Consider the following 21,233-nt stretch of genomic DNA (forward strand, 5'->3'; position numbering starts at 1 on the left):
TCAGGACACAATCTGCTCTCCCCGGGTCAGCAGTCACAGCCAAGTAAGTTCCACCCAAGCAGAATGCAACACAAAATAGTCACATGGGAAAACCAGTGGTGGAACAGCGTCAGATGGAGTTAAGCAAGGGCTTCAAAAAGGAGGACTGGCCCAGCATCCATCACCGCAGACAGAGAGAGATTGGCTGATCCCCCTGTAGAGTATTAGGGGTTTACCATGTCCCATCCAGGGCCCCTGGGATGGTCAGCTTCTTTACCTCGACTGCTAAGAGCAGCTAAAGTTTACTGAGAGTGTACTTATGTGTCTAGCATTTTTACTTGCATTATCTTTTTTATCTTTACAACTCTGTGATGGGTGTAACTAGTAAAACCATAATTGAAATGGAGACATTGATGAACCAAGTATTTAAGTCAAGGTCACTCATCTGGGGAATGGTTGAGCTAGGATTTGAACCCAGATCTGTTGGTGTGCAGGCAGGGCCCAAGCTGTAAGCCAAAACTGCTCCCTAGGAAACAAGGAGCCAAAAGCAGAAGGCAGTTTCTTTTTCTTTGTTGTACGGTGTTCAACTTACTTCCTAGCTGAGACCCCAAGAAAATCATTTAACTTCTCCATGCTTCAGTTTCCTCACCTACAAAACAAAGATAATAATAGAATTGTTCCTGAGGATTAAATGAGATAAACTTGGTCTGGCTGAGTGTGTAGCACTCAGTGCTCATACATATCAACTATCATCGCCGTGATTATTATCCTTGCTGATAATAAGTGATAAGCCACTATCCTCACAAAGCTCCCAGCTCAGCTGGGGCTAAAATTCCAGGAGGAGACCACAAACAACATGAACCAAGCTGAAGGAGTTCCCTCAGAAGGCCAGAGGGCCAGCCAGCTCCCACAACACCACAAGCCAGCATTTCCCTTGCTTCCAGGAACAGGAAGTAGATCACACCTAATCAGAAAACTTTCTAACTTCTAAACAGAGGGTTTTCCAATTAGTCACAGGTTAAGTCACGCAGCATTCCTGCAAGACAGGAATCTGACTTCTGAGAATATGGGAAGTGGGAAACAGAAGTGACTAAAAATGTGGGGCCCAAAAGATAATGGCCCAGTTTGGGGCGCAAACCTTACAATGTGATGTGAAGTTCTCCTCACTGCTGTTAGAGAAAGCAAAGGAAAGCAGGACTAGGAGAGAGAATAAAGATCAATTAGAAAAGGCAAATGAAAGAAAGAAAATCATCTAGAAGTAATTAGGAAAACCCTAGACAGACAGGAATCAATGTTAAGGGCGGGGGGACAGGTAGTGAGAGTCACTAGTATGATATCCAAATATGAACTCTGAAAATCAGGCCAGACACACAGGTTGGTTAGACACACAAGAAAAATAACAGTCACGTAGTAAGTGCCTATGCTGTAGTTAATACTCCAAGCACTTTACAGGTAATAATTAATTTAACCCTTATAATAACCCCATGACGTAGGTACCATTGTTTTCAACTCCATTTTACAGAGGGGAAAATTACAACACAGAGAAGCTAAACTATTGTATAGGTCACACAGCTAGTAAGTAGCAAAGGTGAGATTTCATCCAGAACCCCACACTCTTACCACTGTGTTCTACTTCCCCTGAAGTGAGAGAGTTAACAATTTTGTCATTCAGTAAAATTCTACAAAATGGTATTAGGCACAGCTCAACTCCATTCTAGATACTGAGGATTTCAAGTAGTTAAGTTAAAGTCTTCCACAGAAAATCTATGGGTAATTTCTATTCATCTAATAAATCTAGAATGACAGTGTTTTTTCTTAGTGAGTCAATTATGGGGGATGGGGACACATTTAAAAGTTACATTTCCTCTAAGTCAAGTGATCTATTTTTGATACCAAGTACTAATTTAAAAAAAATCCTGGTACATTTTATAAGCGAAATTAAAATGCCACCCTGCTCTACATTTAACACTATTGAAATTGTTGGTTAGTTTTCTGAAACCCTGAACATCCCCCTTTGACTCTTAAAACAACAGAAACAATTTATATAAAGGGATCAGATTTGCCAAATCCCAATTTGTCCAAAAGAGTCTCAACCGGGTTAATGAAAAATGCTAAGTGAAAAAATAAAGTCAAAGCTATATTTCAAGCTAATATGATCCCAGTTTATTTAAGGAAAAGTTATCAAAATGTTTATAGTAGTTACCATGAGTGGTAACAAGATCATAAACAAGTTATTTATTTTCCTTTTAGAATTCTGCATCTTAGTATTTTCCAGATTTTCTTCAAAATTATTTTAGTATACATCGCACAATAATTACATGCAGTACAATAAAAAATTGTTCAAAAAAATGAGGGGGCGGAGAGGGAGAGAGTACGAACATAGAAAGAAGCAGCCTGTTAGAAAATACCTCCCAAACACTTCGGAGTATTTTTTTCTATTATCTACTTTTTGCATTTTCTAAAGTATGTTGATGATAATCACTACAGTTTGGTTTTGTTATTTTAACCACAGGTAACAGTCAATAAGTAATCATCAGTACTACTAAATTCAATCAATGAAATGGTTTTAACTAAAGGCCAAAAACAGTTGAATACTGGCAGTTTCATATAGTTAAACCAAACAGTAATATTAATGCTATAAGCATAAACAGAACATTGTAAATCCTTTAATGCAGAGATTAGTACAGCACTTATTGGGTACTAGGTATCCTTTTGAAGAGGCTGATGAAAATCTTTTGGTCATAGAGGTGGTCACTCCACAACACTATGAATGCAGTAAATGCTACTAAATTTGTTTTCTTTAAAATGGTTAATATTGGGCAGCGCAATGGTGGCTCAGTGATAGAATTCTTGCCTGCCATGCCGGAGACCCGAGTTCGATTCCCGGTGCCTGCCCATGCAAAAAAAAAGGGTTAATTTTATGTTATATGAATTTCATCTCAATTAAAATAAGAAATACAATTTTCCTGACTCCACTATAGTATCCAAGTGCATAAACAGTAAGGCACTGGACTGATAAGATTTTTTTTCTTTCTCACTAAACACAAAAATACCCTTTGAGCCTTTAACTAAATAGAAAGCCACTATAATTTCAAAGATACGATTCCAGGCATGAATGTCGAATATTCTGAGTCGGTTTTCCCCAATAGGAAAGACTTGATTCATTTAAAGCCAAGGGTCTTTAATCATTTACATGTCAAGATGCAGAACTGAGCAGGGTAGAAAACAACAGCTGTTCTACCATATGGTTTAAGAAAAAAAACTCTCTTCTCTTCTTTAAACCTTCCCCTTTCCTATCCCACTTCTGTACAGGAACTAAGACACACCAAGTCTATTATCTGTATCCTCACTATTTACATAACGTGTAGTCATTTCACATATACTTATTACTTTCAAGCGGGTTATCTTTCTCTCCCCAGAATCTCTTTGATCACATTATAAGACACTGAGGGACTGAGTAAACAGACTTGCCAGAAGTGGCAGAGAGCTGGAGACATCTCTAGTTTCCACAGTTCCAGTCCTTGGCCAAACAGGGTTTTATAAATCATCCCAGTGCTGATCACATGTTTTATTTAAAGACACTGCCCTAAACTTTTACAGGCAACACAGTCCTCTTGACCCTAGGAGAGAAGAAAACAATGTGTACTTGACCAACAATAGGGCTATAAAATGAAAATGCACAACAAACATCTTCTAAATAAAATGAAAAGGCACAACAAACCTCTTCTAAAAATAAATGCTTAATGTTTAAGAACTCAGGAGTCAAGCTGATTTGTATAATTTCTGAGGATTTACTCTAACTGAAGACAAGCACATAATTAGCTAAACTTTATCATTAAGGAACACTCTGTGGCCCTCACATCCATCAAGTCCATTATAAATGGCAATTACTCCATGATTCTCATCTTCTAGCACTTCCTAAACTTTGAAAAATTGGTTCTATCAATTTATCACATGTATTAAATGAAGCCTATATGTCATATTTGTATTACTTACAAATGACTGTTTGATCCTCTGAACAACTCTGAGATGTATGAGGAACAGCTATTCTCATTCTCTCTCATCCTCTCTCTCTTTGCAGAAGAAAACAGAAACAGAAATCTCAACCGTCTTTCTGAAAGCAGTGGCGACACATCTCAAATTCAGGCCTGATTTTAAGTATTTGGGGCTCCTGCATCATCTTGTGATGCTTTGTGGCCTCTTCTGGTCCCCTATCCTCCACCCCACTGTGTCCCTGGCCCTCCACTGCCTACACAATAGGGGTCCACAGTCTCAGGCTCTCCAAAGCCTGAACTCAAATTTCCCCTCCTGTCTCCCCTCTGCAGCCTCATCACTGCAAACTTCACTGAAGAACCCTCTGCCCACACCCATCTGCAGCAACTTTTTCTATTCCTTCTGCTCTACATGCCATCCTGTACCTCACTTAAGGTCCACTTAAAATGCCAAGCTGCAAGCTATGACGTCTTTTCCATCCCTCTTATGAGAAATAAATTCTCCCTCCTCATTGATCCCACAAGGTACTTTGTTTGTAGTTCTTGGATTATCCAAACATATCCTCCATTACACTATAAAGATTTATATTCACACCTTGTCACCCCTTCTCAGTCACAAGTTTGTGGGGGGTAAGAAGTCAAGTTTGTTATTCATTTTACATTCTTAAACATCTAACAGTATCTCACACAAGGAAGACCCTCATTTTCAAATTAATTGCAAGTTGTGTATGAAGACTAAGTGTCCATCACCTGACTCTATCACACAGCTTTAAGCAATGCCTAATGCCTCCTCCCTTTTCCTTTCCATGGTTGTTTTGTATTTTGCCTTTAACAGGGAGGAAAGAGGATGGAAATAAATGAGGAAGCAGCAAAAGTATTCATGACACAGAAGCATATAGCACAAATTCACAAAGAAAAATGAAGGAATGTCTGCTCATTAGCCATCTGCCACTTTACCAATGCCAGGAAATTCCGGGCTTCTGTTTTTTATAATGTGGATAATTCACATGATTGTGTTGGATATTTCCAGTTATGAGGAGCTGCTAGAACATTTGAAAATTTGTGTTCCTATATTGATTGTGAGAGAAAGCCTAGTGAATTCTTCAAACTGGGGAATCTTAGTTTAAAATGCATTATGTTCACACATATACGTGGGGCAAACTTGGCATGTTACAGGTACTGAAAGGACGTTTTTGTTTGTTTTTAATTCTACATATTATAACGCATTTTATGTACAGTTTATGTACAAATCTTCAACCACTTAGTGGAATTTTTGTGTCCAGTCTAGTGGCATAACTGTTTAATCTGGGTCTTTTCAAGAAACTGAAACTGAAACAGATGTTTCCTTAATGGATACCTCACGCCAAAATTTTATAAAAAATCATTTATAAACCTAATGACATTTAAATGGAACAGCCTTTCAAATATTTACTTTAAAGGCATGTGAACCTTTCTGGAAGAATTTCTAAAATAATCAACCATTTTCCAATGAAAACAAAAATATGCATTCATCTTTTAAGATCTCTTGATGTTCTCTTTAAGTAGATGGACTTAAAATGAAAAAGTTCAAAGAAAAATTAAATTTCAAATCTTCCTTTTACCAGTGCACAGAGTATATGAAGTTTCATATAATTCACAGAGCATTTGAGAACAGTGAACATACGTCTAGCTCTGGCTCCCCTTGTAACCAGGAAATTAGGATTAAGGGACAATTTTAATTACTGAATCATATTCCATTTTTGCTTTCGAGTATATTGGAGCAGACAGAGAGAAATACCTGAAATTCCTAAATTATAATTCAGCTGCCTTGATATCTGAAATGATTGTTAAAGCCCTTATCTTGTGCCTTTATGAATATAAGAGCTGTTACTCCCCGTATCTGGTCATTTTCTTGTAGGGCAAAAACCCTAACGCTTATAAAGAATTTGAAGTCAGCCATGAACTAATTTCAGCCCCTGACATTTGTAAATCAAATAGGCTAGACTCTCCTGTTGAAAGATCACTTGTCTCCCTTTCTTTGGCTTACACCTTTATTATTGAAATGATAACTCTGCCTCCCCTCCTTTCAGCTTATGTTCTACTAAAATAAGAATGATAACACTGTCTCCTTTTCTGCTTTGAACTTGCTTTTCAAAATGACTTCATCTCCCCTTGCTGAAAATCCTGAAAAACCTTGAACCCCCTAAACTCAGGGAGACAGATTTTGGGCCAAAAGGCCACCTGCTCTCCTACTACATGCCTTGTATTAAAGTCTTTCTCTCTTTGGAACCCCAGTGTCTCAGGAATTGGTTATTGAGCACATCAGGCAAAAGAATCCACGGCCTCTGTCCGGTAACACCCTCATCTGTGACCTGAGCAAGTCTAATTTAACTTCCCTCTGCCTTGGTCATTCCTCTGTAAGTCTCAGTCTCCTCATATACAAAACAGAGAACACCGCGACCTGCTTCTCATAATGGTTTTAAGAATTAATTGCATTGAATGCTCTTAATGAGTACCGCTCATATGGTCAAGAAGCTCTAGACACAAAACAAACACAGGGGAGAAAATGAATATAATTGAGGGTTAGGTAACAGGGAACAGGTGCGACATGTGTTTATGGACTCAATGTGTATATTCACGAGAGGAAATAACATCAGTAAGAATAGCTAGGAAGATTTCCTGGAAGTGCCATTACTGATCCCAATGAGAAGTATGGGTAATGGACAGGAGATGATATACCAAGAAGAGAAGGAAGGGAATTTCGGCTTAGGAGGAATGTGACCTATCCATTTCTTCCACTTCTTACCTCCCTACTCTCCAGGCTATATTTGATACTTGGCCAGCATCACCTGGGAACATATTAGGAAATCAAATTCTCCAGCCCCATCCCAGATCTACTGACTCAGACACTCCGGAGGTGAGGCCCAGGAATCTGTTTGAACCAGATGATGCATGGTCAAGTTTGGGAGTAACTGCTGCAGCCTCTTCTCTTGCTCCTTTCTCCCCTCTTCCTTGACCACTCTCTCCTCATTTCTTCACCTAGCTAACTCCTACACTTTCGCAGGTAAAAGTTTAAACTTCATTTCCTTGAATAAGTCTTGCCTAACCTGTACTGGCCTCTCTTTTCTCCACCCATGTCCCAGCCCCAAGTTAGACAGAACTCTGGTGAGGTGCCATACTTTCCTTATCAAGGTACAAATGGCACTTTACCATTATTCCTTATTTAACTATCTTCCCTGATAACCTATGAGCTCTATAAAATCAGGGACTGAGTCTATTTTGTTCATACCACTTTATCCTAAGTATCTTGCACAGAGTAAGGCACTGTATTAACAAGTGTTGAAAGAATAAATAAAATTAACCCATGAAACAAATAGTTTTGAACAGCATAAGTATTATAAAATGAGGAATATGTTGAATGTATAATTAATATTTGAAGTTACTGGTTGTAAAAGCACAACTGAATTTAGCTTGTCTTTTCATGATGCACTGGGGTTTTTAAAACCTTTGCACTGGAAATTTTCACAAACATTTCCAGAAGAATCATCACACTATATTCACCTGACTTGATAAGGCAGTACTTTTACTTTTCATTGTCACTCTTTTTCTCCATGACCAAATTTTTCCATGTCAAGCCTTTGGAACAGTATGGCCAAAAGACTAATAAAGGCCCTCAGACGAAAAAAATAAAAAAAGGATGACAATTCTCACCAATTCAAGTGGGGGGAGGGCATACATGCAGCTAAGTTTTAAAATTTGTGCTTGACTATTAAAAAGAGTAACCTTTTACTTTATTATTAAAAAAACAAAAGAAAACCTTGGGCCAGGAGTCAGAATACCTGGATTCTAGACCTGGCTTCCCTCCTTCCCTTCTTTTAACTATCTGAGTCCTGTTCCTGCTCTGAGCCTGTAACAATGAACAAGACACACAGTCTCTCCCCAACAAACCTAGCAATGTGCTCCTTCGCTGTGGGCTATGGCCCCTCCCACCTCCTACAGACCACTGACCTCTCTGAGCTCGGTTTCCCCATCTACAAAGAGAGGGGAGACAAGAGCAAGGAAGTCCTTTCTGAATCTAAAATTATATGAATAAGAACAACACAATTACGCCTATCAATCAGTTTAGCCGAAGTCATTTTCTCAGGTCCTGCTCACCCCAGACCCAAAGAGCTGAGAAATAAGACCCTGGAGCATGAGAATCAAGGATAAATTTGAACAAGGAAATTTGCCAGAAGCAGCAAAGCTGAGTTTGCTGCAATGGAGAGACAGCTTTCGCATAATGGAAAGTGTCCTGGACAGACTGAAAAATAAACCACTTAGGTCCTAGCTCTGACAATTTAGTTTTCTCCTGTGCTAAATAAGCTTTGAGGAGATCCTTAAGGGACCTTCTAGGTCTAATACTACAGATTCTTCTTCCTTTTCATAAGATTTGACACCATCACAATACTCACCAGGTGGCAGTGAGAAGTTAAATAATGATAAGTAATCATAATATTATAGTCAGACCCTGGATAATCAAGAATCATGTTATACTGGGTTAAATAATGTCCCCCCAAATTTCATATTCACTGGGAACCTCAGAATGTGACCTTATTTGGAAACAGAGTTTTGCAGATGCAATTAATGTTTAAGATGAAGTCAACTGGATTAGGCTGCTGTCCACAGAAGAGGGAAAATTGGACACAGAGGGGAAACAGCCACCTGAAGATGGAGGCAGAAATCAGTTATGCTGCCACAAGCCAATGATTGCCAGGAGCCATAAGAAATTAGGAGGAGGCAAGGAAAGATCTTCAGAGGGAGCAAGGATGTGCCAATACTGGATTTCTGACTTCTGGCCTGGCCTCCAGAACTGAGAGAATAAATTTCTGTTGTTTTAAGCCACCAAGTTTGTGATAATTTATTAAGGCAGACCTAGGAAACTAATATACATATCAATGTGATAATTCCATCAAAGCCTAAGGGAAAAGTCACAATTTGTGACTAAACCTATGTATCAACCAGCTAGAGATAAACCAACTGGTGAGGATTTAAAAAGTTCTATCCTTATATGGGTAATAGTTTTCTTCCTTCTTTCTCTCTCTCCTTTCTTGCCTAATTTGGGAAGCCAATAGTTCGATCCCCCTAATCTGCGATCCAAGGGAATGCTTTGCCAGGTCCAATGGTGACTATCTCACCTCCCCACTGGGACCTCAGGCACTCCCCAAAGCCCCCTCTGCTCCCATCTGACAGCTGTAATGAGTAACTGGTAAGGGTCAAACAATAATGATAATATTCCTTTTTAGAACTTCCTATGTGCCAAACATTGTGCCAAGTGCTCATGTGTTTTATCTCATGCAATTGTCACAACAGTTCAATGAAGCAGCTTCTGTTATTTTCTCCATAATCCAGATGAAGAAGGGAGTTTTAGAGATTTTTTTTCTCTCTGTACAATATTTATTATGTAGTTACACAGAGGTATGCAAACAAATTGGAGTGGGGATGACAGGTGGGACTGGCAGCAGGCACAGGAAACAGGAGACAGGCTCAGGCATTCTCCCTCTTTGGGATCCTGGAACAATGCTGATGACCAAAGACTGTAAGTCAGAGAGCCATGGGGTAATACAAAAGAGAAACAGAAAATCAGGGGACCACTGAGCTCAATAAATGGGACAAAAGGATTCTTAAGCTGAGATGACTGGCAGAAGAACTCAGTTTGCCCGGGATTTCTGCCATCCTCTCCATCCTCAATCATCCCTGAGGTGGATTCAGTTTCTTTTCTCTTACCAAGAGATCTGTGTCAATAACTGGCTGAGCAAAGAGAAGGGAGGGGATATGGATTCAGTCCAAAACCTCTTATCTATCGATTGGGTTTCCATTATAATAAGCACTCATCCACAAAGCCACCTGGAATAAATAAAAACTTCAGCTTTTTCCAAGCATCTTTACTTTTTCAAGAGTTCACACTAAAAAAACCTTAGTAGGGCTTCTTTTCATGAAGTGTCACTTATTTGAGGAGTTATCTTCCCCATAGGATGTTAGGCTAAACAGAGCAATTTTACTTTGGGCTCCCAAAAGAGAAGAACAGACCAGTCATAGCAGAGGAAATGCAGGACCATAACCCCTATCTGAACACCTGGAAGTCAGATGTGCTTCCAAATTCAGACTCATGGTTCTAGAAAAATAACGCAATACATTTAGCATTAACACCCAGAAATCAAACTCATTAACACTGCTGCAGCAAAATACATAAATATTCAAACTAAGTGAAAGAAATATATACTATAGCATATCACATTGCTTCAGGCCAGGTTTTACTACCAACAGAATATGCCAGTCTACAAAAAAAAGACACTTTTGGTTTTCAGAGCTCTTCAGGTTTCCAAATTACCTATAAAGGATTACAGACATGTACTAACGGCTCAAACATTAAAACAGTCAACCTACTAGTAAGCAAAGATGCACAAATTAAAATGAAGTACCAATTTTTCCCTAACAAATTAGCAAAGATTTATTTTTCAGAGAAAATGCCAAGAATGTAAAAAGTGGCGTTCTTTGGACCTCTGCAGTAAGAAGGTAAACTGGGACAAGCTTTCAGGTCACCAACACTGGTGTCAATCTGTAGCATTAAAAATATGAATACCGGGTGGGCCACGGTGGCTCAGCAGGCAAGAATGCTCACCTGCCATGCCAGAGGACCCAGGTTCGATTCCCAGCGCCTGCCCATGTAAAAAAAAAAATATATATATGAATACCTCAGACCCCTAAATTACCTTTCAGGAATCCACTTTTTGTGGACATCAACCAATATCTGGACAAGGCTTTACACACAGAGGTGTACACTGAAACAATGTGTTTTTTAAAAGCAAATAACTGGCAACAACTGCAGTCTCCTAAAATGTGGGCACAGTCAGGTAAAAATACACTGAATCCATATACTAGAACATTATGCAGCATTTTAAGATTTTGTAGGGACATGGAGAAACCTTTAGGTATAACCTTAAGTGAAAAAGGGATCATACAAAACTGTATTTGCATGATGATCCCACCCAAGTAAAAATTGCTTATAAGAGAAGGTCAAAATGAAATATGCTCTTATGTCAACAGTAAGGAATGCCTAGGAGTAATGGGATCAAGGGAGATTCTTTCCCCTCCTTCCAATCTTTAAATCTTTTGGGGAATTTTTCAAAACTACTGAGAATACTATATTATAGCTGAGAGAAAAAGAACAAGAAGGCTTGGCTACTTAATTCCCAGTCAATGGCAATAAACTCATAAATTTGAGATGTCACTGAGTTTTTATAACACTTACAGTGAGCCTACCTATTCTTGCAAAGCCACCTTCAGAGTGACAATCTCACAACATGTGTGATATTCATTTATTAGACAATCTCACAACATGTGTGATATTCATTTATTAGACAGTTTATCTTATCATACAAATCAATCCTGTGGGCATGATGGAGGAAAAATACAGTGACAAAAGATACAAAGGCTAAAAACGCCACTTTGTCATTTGCAAAGACCTTTCAGAGATATCAGCTCATTTGACCTCACTAGCAGCCACTAAGGCAACACCCATTTCACAAACAAAAAAAAAAAAAAGGAGGCAAAGAAGGCACATCTCATTTCTCTAGGCCTGTGAACCTTTTCTGTCCACTTCTTACTCATGGATAATGCCCACAGTCTGGTACAGAAACTATTAAGTCCAAAGGTAGAGTAACCAGAGAACATAAGGACATAAATAAGCCAAGATGTGGAAAATCAACCTTTCTGGTGCTTGTGGTATATAGTTTCAAATGCTGTTAATAAGAGTTTAATGAGATTCTTCTACCACGCAAGAAGTGAAAGAGACATTGCCACTACTCTTCGTGAAATTATCTGTTCTTTTCCTCAACTTCACAATTTCTGATAACCACAGGCTTAAAATGATTTCCTAAACTGTATAGCTTAGAATTTCAGAAGACTGCTGAGGCTGATTTATGTTCTGTTTTCTCTCTGGGGCGCAATGGAGTAGAATGGAAAGAGAATGGAATTTGGAATCAAACAAGCTCAGTTATGAATCCCAGATTAAAAAAAAAAAAAGATGCATGCATGCATGAAAAAGGTACACAGGCAGGGCTGCACATGCACATGCACACACACATCTCCCAGTGGTTGTGTTTCTCTGAATGAACACTGGTACACTAGCTGTGTGATGTTACCAAATTGTTCAGCCTCTCTGAGCCTCAGTTTCCTCGCTGGAAACGAATAGTTCAGAGGATTATGAACAGTAAGTGTAATAATGTATATAAAGTACTCAACCCAAACCTTGGCACATACCAGGCACTAAACATTAATTTCCATCCCTTTGTCTACACTGAACCTAACAAATATTAAAATGATCCTCAAGAGAACCCCATGGCAGACGGTAGGACAAAGTACCCTTTTCTTTTTAGAGACTTCACTCTTCTTAAGTTTTCATCAAAATGTTACTGTGTGATTAGATAACGGCTTTCTTCAGTCATATACCAGGCCTGAGACCTGCTCAGGGATCCATCAAACCACAAACCCACTCTTGGGATGGATTTTTCTTGCTGATGGCTGACTGCATGCATCATGCGCAGAATTTTTAACTATTTCACTTCCAGGTAAGTGCTTCTCTAAATTTTGGAGCCACTGACTATAGCACTCTAGACACCGTCTACCAACTTCGGGGCCCAATTTGAACCCAACAGGGTTCAATTACCTGCCTGCGAAATGAAATGCAGAAAAGTCTCCCAACCAATAAAACATCTCACCAGCTGCCATTCCCCCAGGGTGGACGGCTGAAGGAAACGCGGGTCTGCTAATAAAGACTCAGGAGACATATTATCCACCCCATTCCATTCCTAACCTGTTCTGGTTTCTATGCAAAAGTGAAGGCCAAAGTGATAAGCCAGTTTAAAACAACCAGCTGTAGGCGATTGGTATCTTCCAGGAGCGAAGAGCACTGTTCATGTTTTTATGGAGGAGATAGTCACTGTTGGAAGGGTTCCAGTTGCTTATTATTTGGACCTGAAGAGGAGTCGTCAGTGAAGACAAGCTTATAAGAGCTTGCTGACGTAAGATTCCAGGCTTTGTTTACCCCAATTGGCCAAGAAAGTATAGGTCGCTTTTTTTTTTCTTTTTTAACTACTGCTGTGAGCTGGCAAATTAGTGGGGGGACTGCAGTGATGGAATCCCGAGAAGTCTGTAGTATAAAAACAAGACTGTGAGACAAGTATTCCTTACAAGCTACACCTCCTCTTAGGATAATTTAATTTAAAAAACCCTGCTCAGAAGTTCTTCACAGGGGAGGGGGGCAGTACTTAAGCATCTACGCTGGAGGCTTCCTGCCCCAACCACAGAAGGTTCCTTTTGTGGTGACAGGAACCGACCGATACAATGAAGGAAAAAAAAGTTTTCAAATGCGCCTTCCCTTTTTCCGAGTTTGATTCAGCCAGGATATGTGGGAAGAAATCCGGAATTCGCGACCAGTGACAGGAATCCATCAACCACTAAAATAAACGAAGACTTGCAAAGCGAAGAAACTGAAACTCCCCCAAGCTTTTCAAGTATTTTCAAAAAGAGGAGGGAGGCGGTGGCAGCGCACCGGGTTCCCTGTGTCACGATCTTCCGCTTACTCGGCCTTGGAGGACAAGGGCAGCAGGAGGGGGGTCCGGAGGCTCTGCACCGGAGGTTCCGCGCGCTGCACCCGCGGAAGCACACCCGAGCAGGGGGAGACCTGGGGAGGGGGAGTCCTTTCGCACCCGAGACAGCCGGAAGACTGGGAGGGCACAGGTCCTCAGAGGAGGAGCGAGAAGGAGGGCAGGCGGGAGAGGAGGGGCGGTTTCTATCGTCACCCGGACCATCCGAGTGCAGCCCGACGTGCAGCACTGGGGTCCTGCGGCCGCGCCAGGTCGCGGGCAGCTCAAGCAGCAGCGGAGCTGCCCACCGGATCCCACGTTTCCCCCCGCACGCCCAGTCCCCGTCCGGGTACTCACCCGGGGCCACCAGCGGTGAGCTCGCGGCGCCTCCCACGAAGACAGCAGCTGCGAGGACTGCTGGCCCGAGTCCCCGCGGAACCATCGTCGCGCCCCTTTGCCCTCCTCCCCAGGGCGTCGGGTCACGGACTCCTAGCAGCAGCGAAGCGCTCTGACAAGCGGGCGGATTTAGTGGTTTTACTCTGCCCCCGCGCGCCGCAATCCCAGCCCCGCGCCTGGCCCCGCCCACCTTGTCCAGGACCCGCCTCTCCCCACAGCGCCCGCGGTCCCGCCCAGGGGGGCGCGAGGCCCCACCTGCCCTGGCCCCGCCCCCTTCAGCCGGGCTTCGCTTCTCCCAGCCTCGTCCAGGACTCCGCCCATCCCGATACGAGGCCCAATCTACTCTTGCCCCGCCCACCTCGCTGCGGCCCCGCCTCTCTCCACTGCTCCCGCGGTTCCGCCCAACCCGGCAGGAGGCCGATCTCCCTGACCCCGCCCCCTCGGCCCGGCCTCGCTTCCCCCAGCTGCGTCCTGGCCTTCGCAGGTCCCAGAGCAAAGCGCGCCCCGCCCTGGCCCCGCCTCTCGCCGCCGCGCTCTTTTCGTTTTCAAACGGCGTGGGTCTGCCTCCGCCCCAATTTAACCGGGAGCCCCAGGCAGTGGTAGGGTCGCTGCAGAGACTAGTCTGCCTAGGCGCCGGGGAAAGGCGGGATTGGGAAGAATAAAAGGGAGGCTGGGAAGAGAAAGTGGGAGGTTTGGGGCGGGCAACTCTGGACAGGCAGATCAGGAGTTGGACGAAATCTTTCCTCTCTGTTGGCTTCTGTCTCCAATTGTCACTCTCCGTCACTGGTTTAGGAAGGGGCGCTGTTCAAGTCTTCATGTTTGAAAATTGGGGAGAAAAGATAAATCATTGTATTTCTTCCTGTCTTAGCTTGCATTTAAACTGCTCCTTATTGGGGAAAAATTTCTACGTACATCACCAGAAGCAACTTCCATGTTTTAAACCGTGGGCCCGCAATACATCTTGCAAATAGTCTTCAGAAAGTAGCTCTTCAAGTGCCAGTCACTTACAATGTCCAGTGTCCTCTGTAAGATGTGTATCATTCCCATTGCACAGGCTGGGAAGTAGACCCACGATGACTGACACCGTGATGAATTGACATTAGCTCACTGTCGGTGTGTTTGCTCCCTGCTGTATCCTCAGCGCCTGGCATGATGACAGCAGGTACTGAATAAGAAGTCAGAGTTTGTTTTTGTTTTTGTTTTGAAGTTAAATCACATCACAAGCATTGAAAGGATCCAGAGCCTTTTTCTGAGTAGTTTTCTTTTCCGCACTTCAGTGAATTCTGAAACAGCATCTCAGAGTTCATGTATATGCTGAAGGAAATGCCAACAAGTCTTGAAGAATGCTCAAGAAAACAAGCCTGGAGAGGGCGTGGGGGGAGGGGGGACTGCAGGTTTTTACACAACAGGGCTCTTCCTAGACTTCATTGACCGACTCTAGTTTTCAAAGGAGGACAATTTTATTTTCTCCCCAAATTCTCCGTGCAGTTCACTAGGCTATTACCATCATTTCTGATTGGAAATTACCTCTGGCAGTAGCTCAGACCTCTGCAGATGGCTGAGGCAGAAGGACAGAGCTTCTTGCCTTTGAAACCAAAGATGGGAGCTGCAATCCTCTGCACAGTTGGCAGCCCATGCTGCAGTCAGGCAGGCTAACCAAGCAGTCTAACCTAGTTTATGCCAACGGAACAATTAAGAATGAGTGCAGAGGAAAAATGTCCATGTGGGTCCCCAGATTTAAGGAGAGAGTCCTCGGATTAGAAATCAAACTCTAAATTACAAATTAGAATTTGCAGGGCCCCGTACAAAATAAAAATGTAGGGTCCCTTGTCCAAAAATTAAGAATTTCAAGGTGGCAACAGCAGAGCTTTAAACCAAGCAGAAGGCGCTTCTCAGTACAGGGCTCTCCTTATACAATAAGTCCAACATCCATGAAGCTGGTCTTGTTTATAGAACTCAGAAAATGGAGCAAAATACCTGTACCAAGCAACTTACTCAGAATGTAAAATATCTTTTAAAAATTGAATAATGTTTCACTCTTTTCCCACAGATTGAATTTAATTTAGTGTTAGTGGTTTGAAGCTGGATGGACCCCAGAAAAGCTAACCCATTCCTGAACCCACTGTAAGTAGGACCATTTGATCAGGCTCCTTAAGTTATGGCAAGGCCCAGGGAAGGTCTTAGTCCTTGTACTGGAGTCCCTTATAAGAGGATGAAATTCAGACAAAGAGAGTAAAGGCCACATTAGCAAGAAGTTGGAAACAACAAAACCTGAAAGAGAAGAGAGAGACCAGCTATGGTGTCCCAGGGCCCAAGCCCCCTCCTAAAAGGGAGTGAAACCCCAGGCACGAAATAGCCTGCTTAACCAGGACAAAGGTCAAACAAGAAAACGATCTCCCCAGAGAGAGAGAAGAATGTAATCGTGGATGTAAAATGGCACTGATTATTTCTTAGTCTTAAACATTAATCTTAGTAAAACATCAGGTCTTGGGCCCCTTTATGGTTATACTAGAGGCCCGATGTCCCCATAGTATATGTAATGTCTTTGTTCTAAAATGATACACATATTGCTCCTTGCACTTCTACCCTATGGTACTCTGCCCCTTTGGAGAGCCACCACCAGAGACTCTCTCCTGTTTGTAAATCCTAATAAGTCTGTATCTGTTTCTGTGCCTGGTGTGTTTTTCAGTCTTACAGCAGCACCAGCTCATGCTCTTCATGAACTTGGACCCATACACCAGCAGAAGCTACCATGTGTCTTGTCATGTAACAGAGGAAGCCAAGATCACCAGCAGTCAGTCTTCAGGCAGAAAGTCTCATCCTGATGATGCCTAGATTTGGACATTTTTACAACCTCAGAACTGTAAGCTTGTAAACTAATAAATTCCTATTGTTAAAAGCCAACCCATTTTTGGTATATTACTTTCAGCAGTCTAGCAAACTAGATCAGTATTAAAAAGGCAGGATCATATTTAACAGAATATTTTAATTGGATGCCAGTTTATGATTCTTCAGAAATAAAACTATTTATTCTCCAGTTTAGAACTGGAGAAAACCTTAGTAATTCATCTACCACACCCCTTACCTTACAAATGAGTAAATGCTGATTTGAGAGATGGTTAAGTGATCTCACATCTAGTATGAGCCATCATAGGAAACCAAGGCTCTGAAACTTCCCTTCCAGGATTTTTCCATAACATTAGCTGCTTGACATAGTTTCTATAGATTTTGCTAACTTTCATATAACCCCATTGTTTTGGTTTACTAAAGCTACTGGAGTGCAATATACCAGAAATAGGTTGGCTTTTACAGTAGGGATTTATTAACTTAAAATTTACAGTTCTTAGTCTGTGGATATGTCCCTACAAGGCATTAACAGGATAATACCTTGACACTGAAGACAGGCTGCTGGCATCCAGGACACTTCTGTCACATGGGAAGGCACATGGCCAGTGTCTGCTGATCCTTCTCTCATTGCTTTCAGCTTCTGGCTTCAGTGGCTTCCTCTCTCAGCTTCTCTGATGCTCTTCTCTATACTTCTCTTAATTTCATCTCTTAGTTTCTAAATGTGTTTTATCCTTTCATAAAGGACTCCAATAAAAGAATTAAGACCTACCTTGAATGCAGTGGGTCACATCTAAAGTGAAATAACTTAATCTAAAGGTCCCACCCACGATATGTCTATACCCAAAGGAATGGTTTAAAAGAACATAGCCTTGAGGTGGTGCAACAGTGGCTCAGTGGCAAGAATTCTTGCCTGCCGAACCAGAGACCCAGGTTTGATTCCTGGAGCCTGCCCATGCCAAAAAATAAAAAAAAAGAGCATAGCCTTTTCTGGGGTGCTTCAAACTGTGGAAGGAAGAAAGGAAGGAAGATACACATATATAAAAGCCAATGCTTTTATTTTGAATTGTAAATGTGAGGACCCCAATATGGAAGTTCTCTTTTGTATCATGAATGTGATGTCTTATTTCTTCTGAGAAACTAAGTATAATGAAAGAATAATTGGTAGAAATTATAGCTAAAACAACAGCTGTCATCCCCTAAGATTTGGCCCTGTCCCGTAACAAGCACATGTCCTGTGTTCCTTCATCAGAGCCTCACAGTTTTAAATTGTGGGAAGTATTATTAATTATCCCCACTTCAAAGTGATGAGACTTCAGATTTGAGGGAGTAAGGCGTTTCACCCAGTCCCACAGGGTGCTGTCATGACTCAAATCCAAGACCAGCTCATTCCAGAGCCATGCTTGCAACCATCTGTCATACTGTTCTGCCACCAAAATGCAGAATCTCAGTCAGTCAGCTCTCCTTTTCCAACTGAATGTCCTATGTCATTTTATGCTTAACCCTAGACTATTCTTTTTCTTTTTTTTTATACATAGGCAAGCCCCAGGAATCGAACCTGGGTCTCTGGCACAATAGATGAGAACTCTGCCACTGCATCACCATTGCCAGCCCTTAACCTTATACTTTTGGAACTCAGTAACTGCTTACATGATTTTTTCTTTGAGGAGAATTATTTATTTATTGATTGATTGATTGATGGAAATGGGTCATAAATAAGAGTTAATAGGAATCATTTACAAATGTATACAGTGTGCTGTCCTTTCTAGCTTTTTTTTATTTCCAATTTTTCTGTAAGAATTCAGTCAATCATTTCCTTAGGGGGGATGTTTTCCTTTGTACTGCTAAAGTGGTAATTTTTATCACCATTATATAAATGCATGAGACTCTGTTAGCTGATATTTATCCTAATTAGTGTTGAAAAACTTCCCCAAAAGGTCTCTGTAGAATTCCTTCTTTCTGTAATTTAGGTGAAGTTATCTATCCCTTTAACAGGTATATACAGGAGTTAAGCTTATTGTTCTTTAGAAAATTTGTTTGCAGAGGATATTTTGGAAAATCTAGTGCTATTTTGATCTAACAACAAGTATATATCGTGTACCTAGTGCTAGGATGAGCATAGGAAGTTGGAGAAGAGAGTCACTGCAAGTTTAATAAAAGATCCTAACCGTGCTAGCCTTGAGAGAAGGAAAACAGCACAGCAAAATGGAAATGGTCCAAAGCCCAGGAGTCAGAAGACAAACCTCTGCCAGTGACTTATTCACTCTATGACTTTGAGCCATTTCTCTCTGGGTTTGTCCTCTTACTCAAAAACTCCGAGGGGAGTCAGGATGATTTCTAAAGTTTCCATCTAGCTCTAAGATTCTGTGCCTAATGAATAATCAAGGTTAGGGTGCATGGTGCCAAAGTCTGGCTAAACTGCAGGGTTCCTCAATACTATTGACACTTCAGTCCAGATAATTCTTTGTGGTAGGGGATGTCCTTCACAATGTAGGATTTTAGCCACATCCCTGGCCCATACCAACCAGAAACCAGTAGCAATGTCCTTTCCGTTTATGACAACCAAAAATATTTCCAGATATTGCCAAGTGTCCTCTGGCAGACAAGATCACCCTGATTGGGAAACCCTGGGTAAAACAATTCCAAGAAAATCAAAATTTTTGTAAATAGAGAGGCTCAGGGCAAGGCTTCACGTAGAAGGTACATCTTGAGCTGAATCTCAAAGAAATTGCAGCATTGGGATTGATGGAGAGGTGAAGAAAGTGAAATGCCCTAGGGAACATTTTCCTTCTTCATCTCCAAAGGTCTCTGGCTGTGTGGGCTTTCGTGGTTCTAAAGCTTTTTCCAAAATGCTCCACTCTTAAAGGGTTCCAGTATGCAACCCCACCTTAAATGGGTAGAGACACATCTCCATGCAAACCATCTAATCAAAAGTTACCCCTCACAATTGGGTGGGTCACATCTCCATGGATAATCAAAAAGCTCCCACCCAGCATATTGAATGAGGATTCAAGTGCATGGCTTTTCGGGGGTTCACAACAGATTCAAACCAGCACAGTTGGGAAGATTCTAATGAATGCAGACAAAATTATCCTCTGATAATGAAAGAGATGGGGATGATGCAAGGGTTTTGAGCAGAACAGGGCCAGTAGTACGAGTGTCCAGGTTGTGTAGTATACAAGAGCACCATTTACATAATTATCCCAGAAGGTGGAAGGAATAGATTATAGCATCCTGGACAGGTCTTGGAAGCATAGAGAGAACCTCCTTCTACTAAGCCCACACTGTACACATAGCCTTGCACAATCTTGGAAGAGTTAGCACATACAGTCTCACCGGAATACATACCCACATACACATGCACATATAGCTGTGTCCTATGTCAATCATGCTCCAAACTTTTCAGAGGTCTCTTCTCTCTCCCTCAGAGAGTTAACTTATGCCTGCCTGACTCCAACCCTGACAGTTCTCTTTACCTGTTATCTTAGTGTCCCAGCTGCGAAACCGAATACCATACAATTGGTTAGTTTAACAACAGGAATCTATAGGCTCATAGTTTTAAAGGATTGAAGGCTTTCTTCCTCTCACAATTGGTATATTCTGCCTAGCCAGCAATCCTTGGATTCCTTGGTTTTTCAATCACTTGGCAGCGTCCTCTCCTTTCTTTTCTGGGTTCCGTCAACTTCTGGCTTCTGCTCCTCCCTTGGCTTTAGAGGGAAAAAAAAAAAGAGCCTCCAGTAATAGGATTAAGGCCCAGCCTCACTCAGTTGGGCCACACCTTAATAAAAATAGCATCTTCCAAAAGGTCCTATTTACAATAGGTTCACACCCACAGGAATGAGTTAAGATCTTTTTTTCTCCTGGGATATACAGTTCAATCAACCAGGAGAGTTGAGATGAGAGTTATGATGGCACAAAATAGGCAATCTGCTGACATCTGGGGACCCAAAGTTGGTGGCAGAAGGGGTGGGGAGATCAGTGTTGGGAATGCACAAGAATATGGGCACATATGTATATACGGTCAGGGCTGCTACCCACCAGGACTCTGGAAATCCCACTCCCCCCCCAGCCCCAGGACAGAACTGTCTGGGGTTGTGCAATAAAATTATAATTAACTAAGTAGAGGCAGGAGCACGTTTTGCCAATTCTCAGGAGCCCTGAGGGTGGTAAAGGTTTGAATTATTCCGGAGGGGAACAGTATAGGCACTGCTGAGCTTCTCAGAGGGCGCAGCTAGGGCTGGAGACTGAATTTTTCATGGGCCAATCTGCATGACTGTATAATGTTCTATAACTGTGCCTAGCAACCCAGGGAGAGTAATGGAGAGACAGATCAGGTCTTCAACACAGGTTTAAGGTTTTTCCCGGAAGTACCCTGACATTTTATGGGGTTTGGTAATCTTGAAAGGCAGGGGTGCAGGTG

The 21,233-nt window shown here is 41.8% G+C and overlaps 1 protein-coding gene across 1 annotated transcript in view; it reads right to left on the reverse strand.

Moving 5' to 3' along the window:
* Positions 1–14,167, reverse strand: part of RELL1 (RELT like 1) — a 73,356-nt gene extending 59,189 nt beyond the window's left edge. Inside the window, exon 1 of the mRNA XM_077136584.1 lies at positions 13,931–14,167. Coding sequence (XP_076992699.1) covers positions 13,931–14,015 — 85 coding nt within the window. The 5' untranslated portion in view covers positions 14,016–14,167. The remainder of the gene's footprint in view (positions 1–13,930) is intronic.
* Positions 14,168–21,233: the final 7,066 nt, after the last annotated feature.

This window comes from Tamandua tetradactyla, chromosome 19, assembly GCF_023851605.1.
Source record: "Tamandua tetradactyla isolate mTamTet1 chromosome 19, mTamTet1.pri, whole genome shotgun sequence".
NCBI classification, from domain to species: Eukaryota; Metazoa; Chordata; class Mammalia; order Pilosa; family Myrmecophagidae; genus Tamandua; species Tamandua tetradactyla.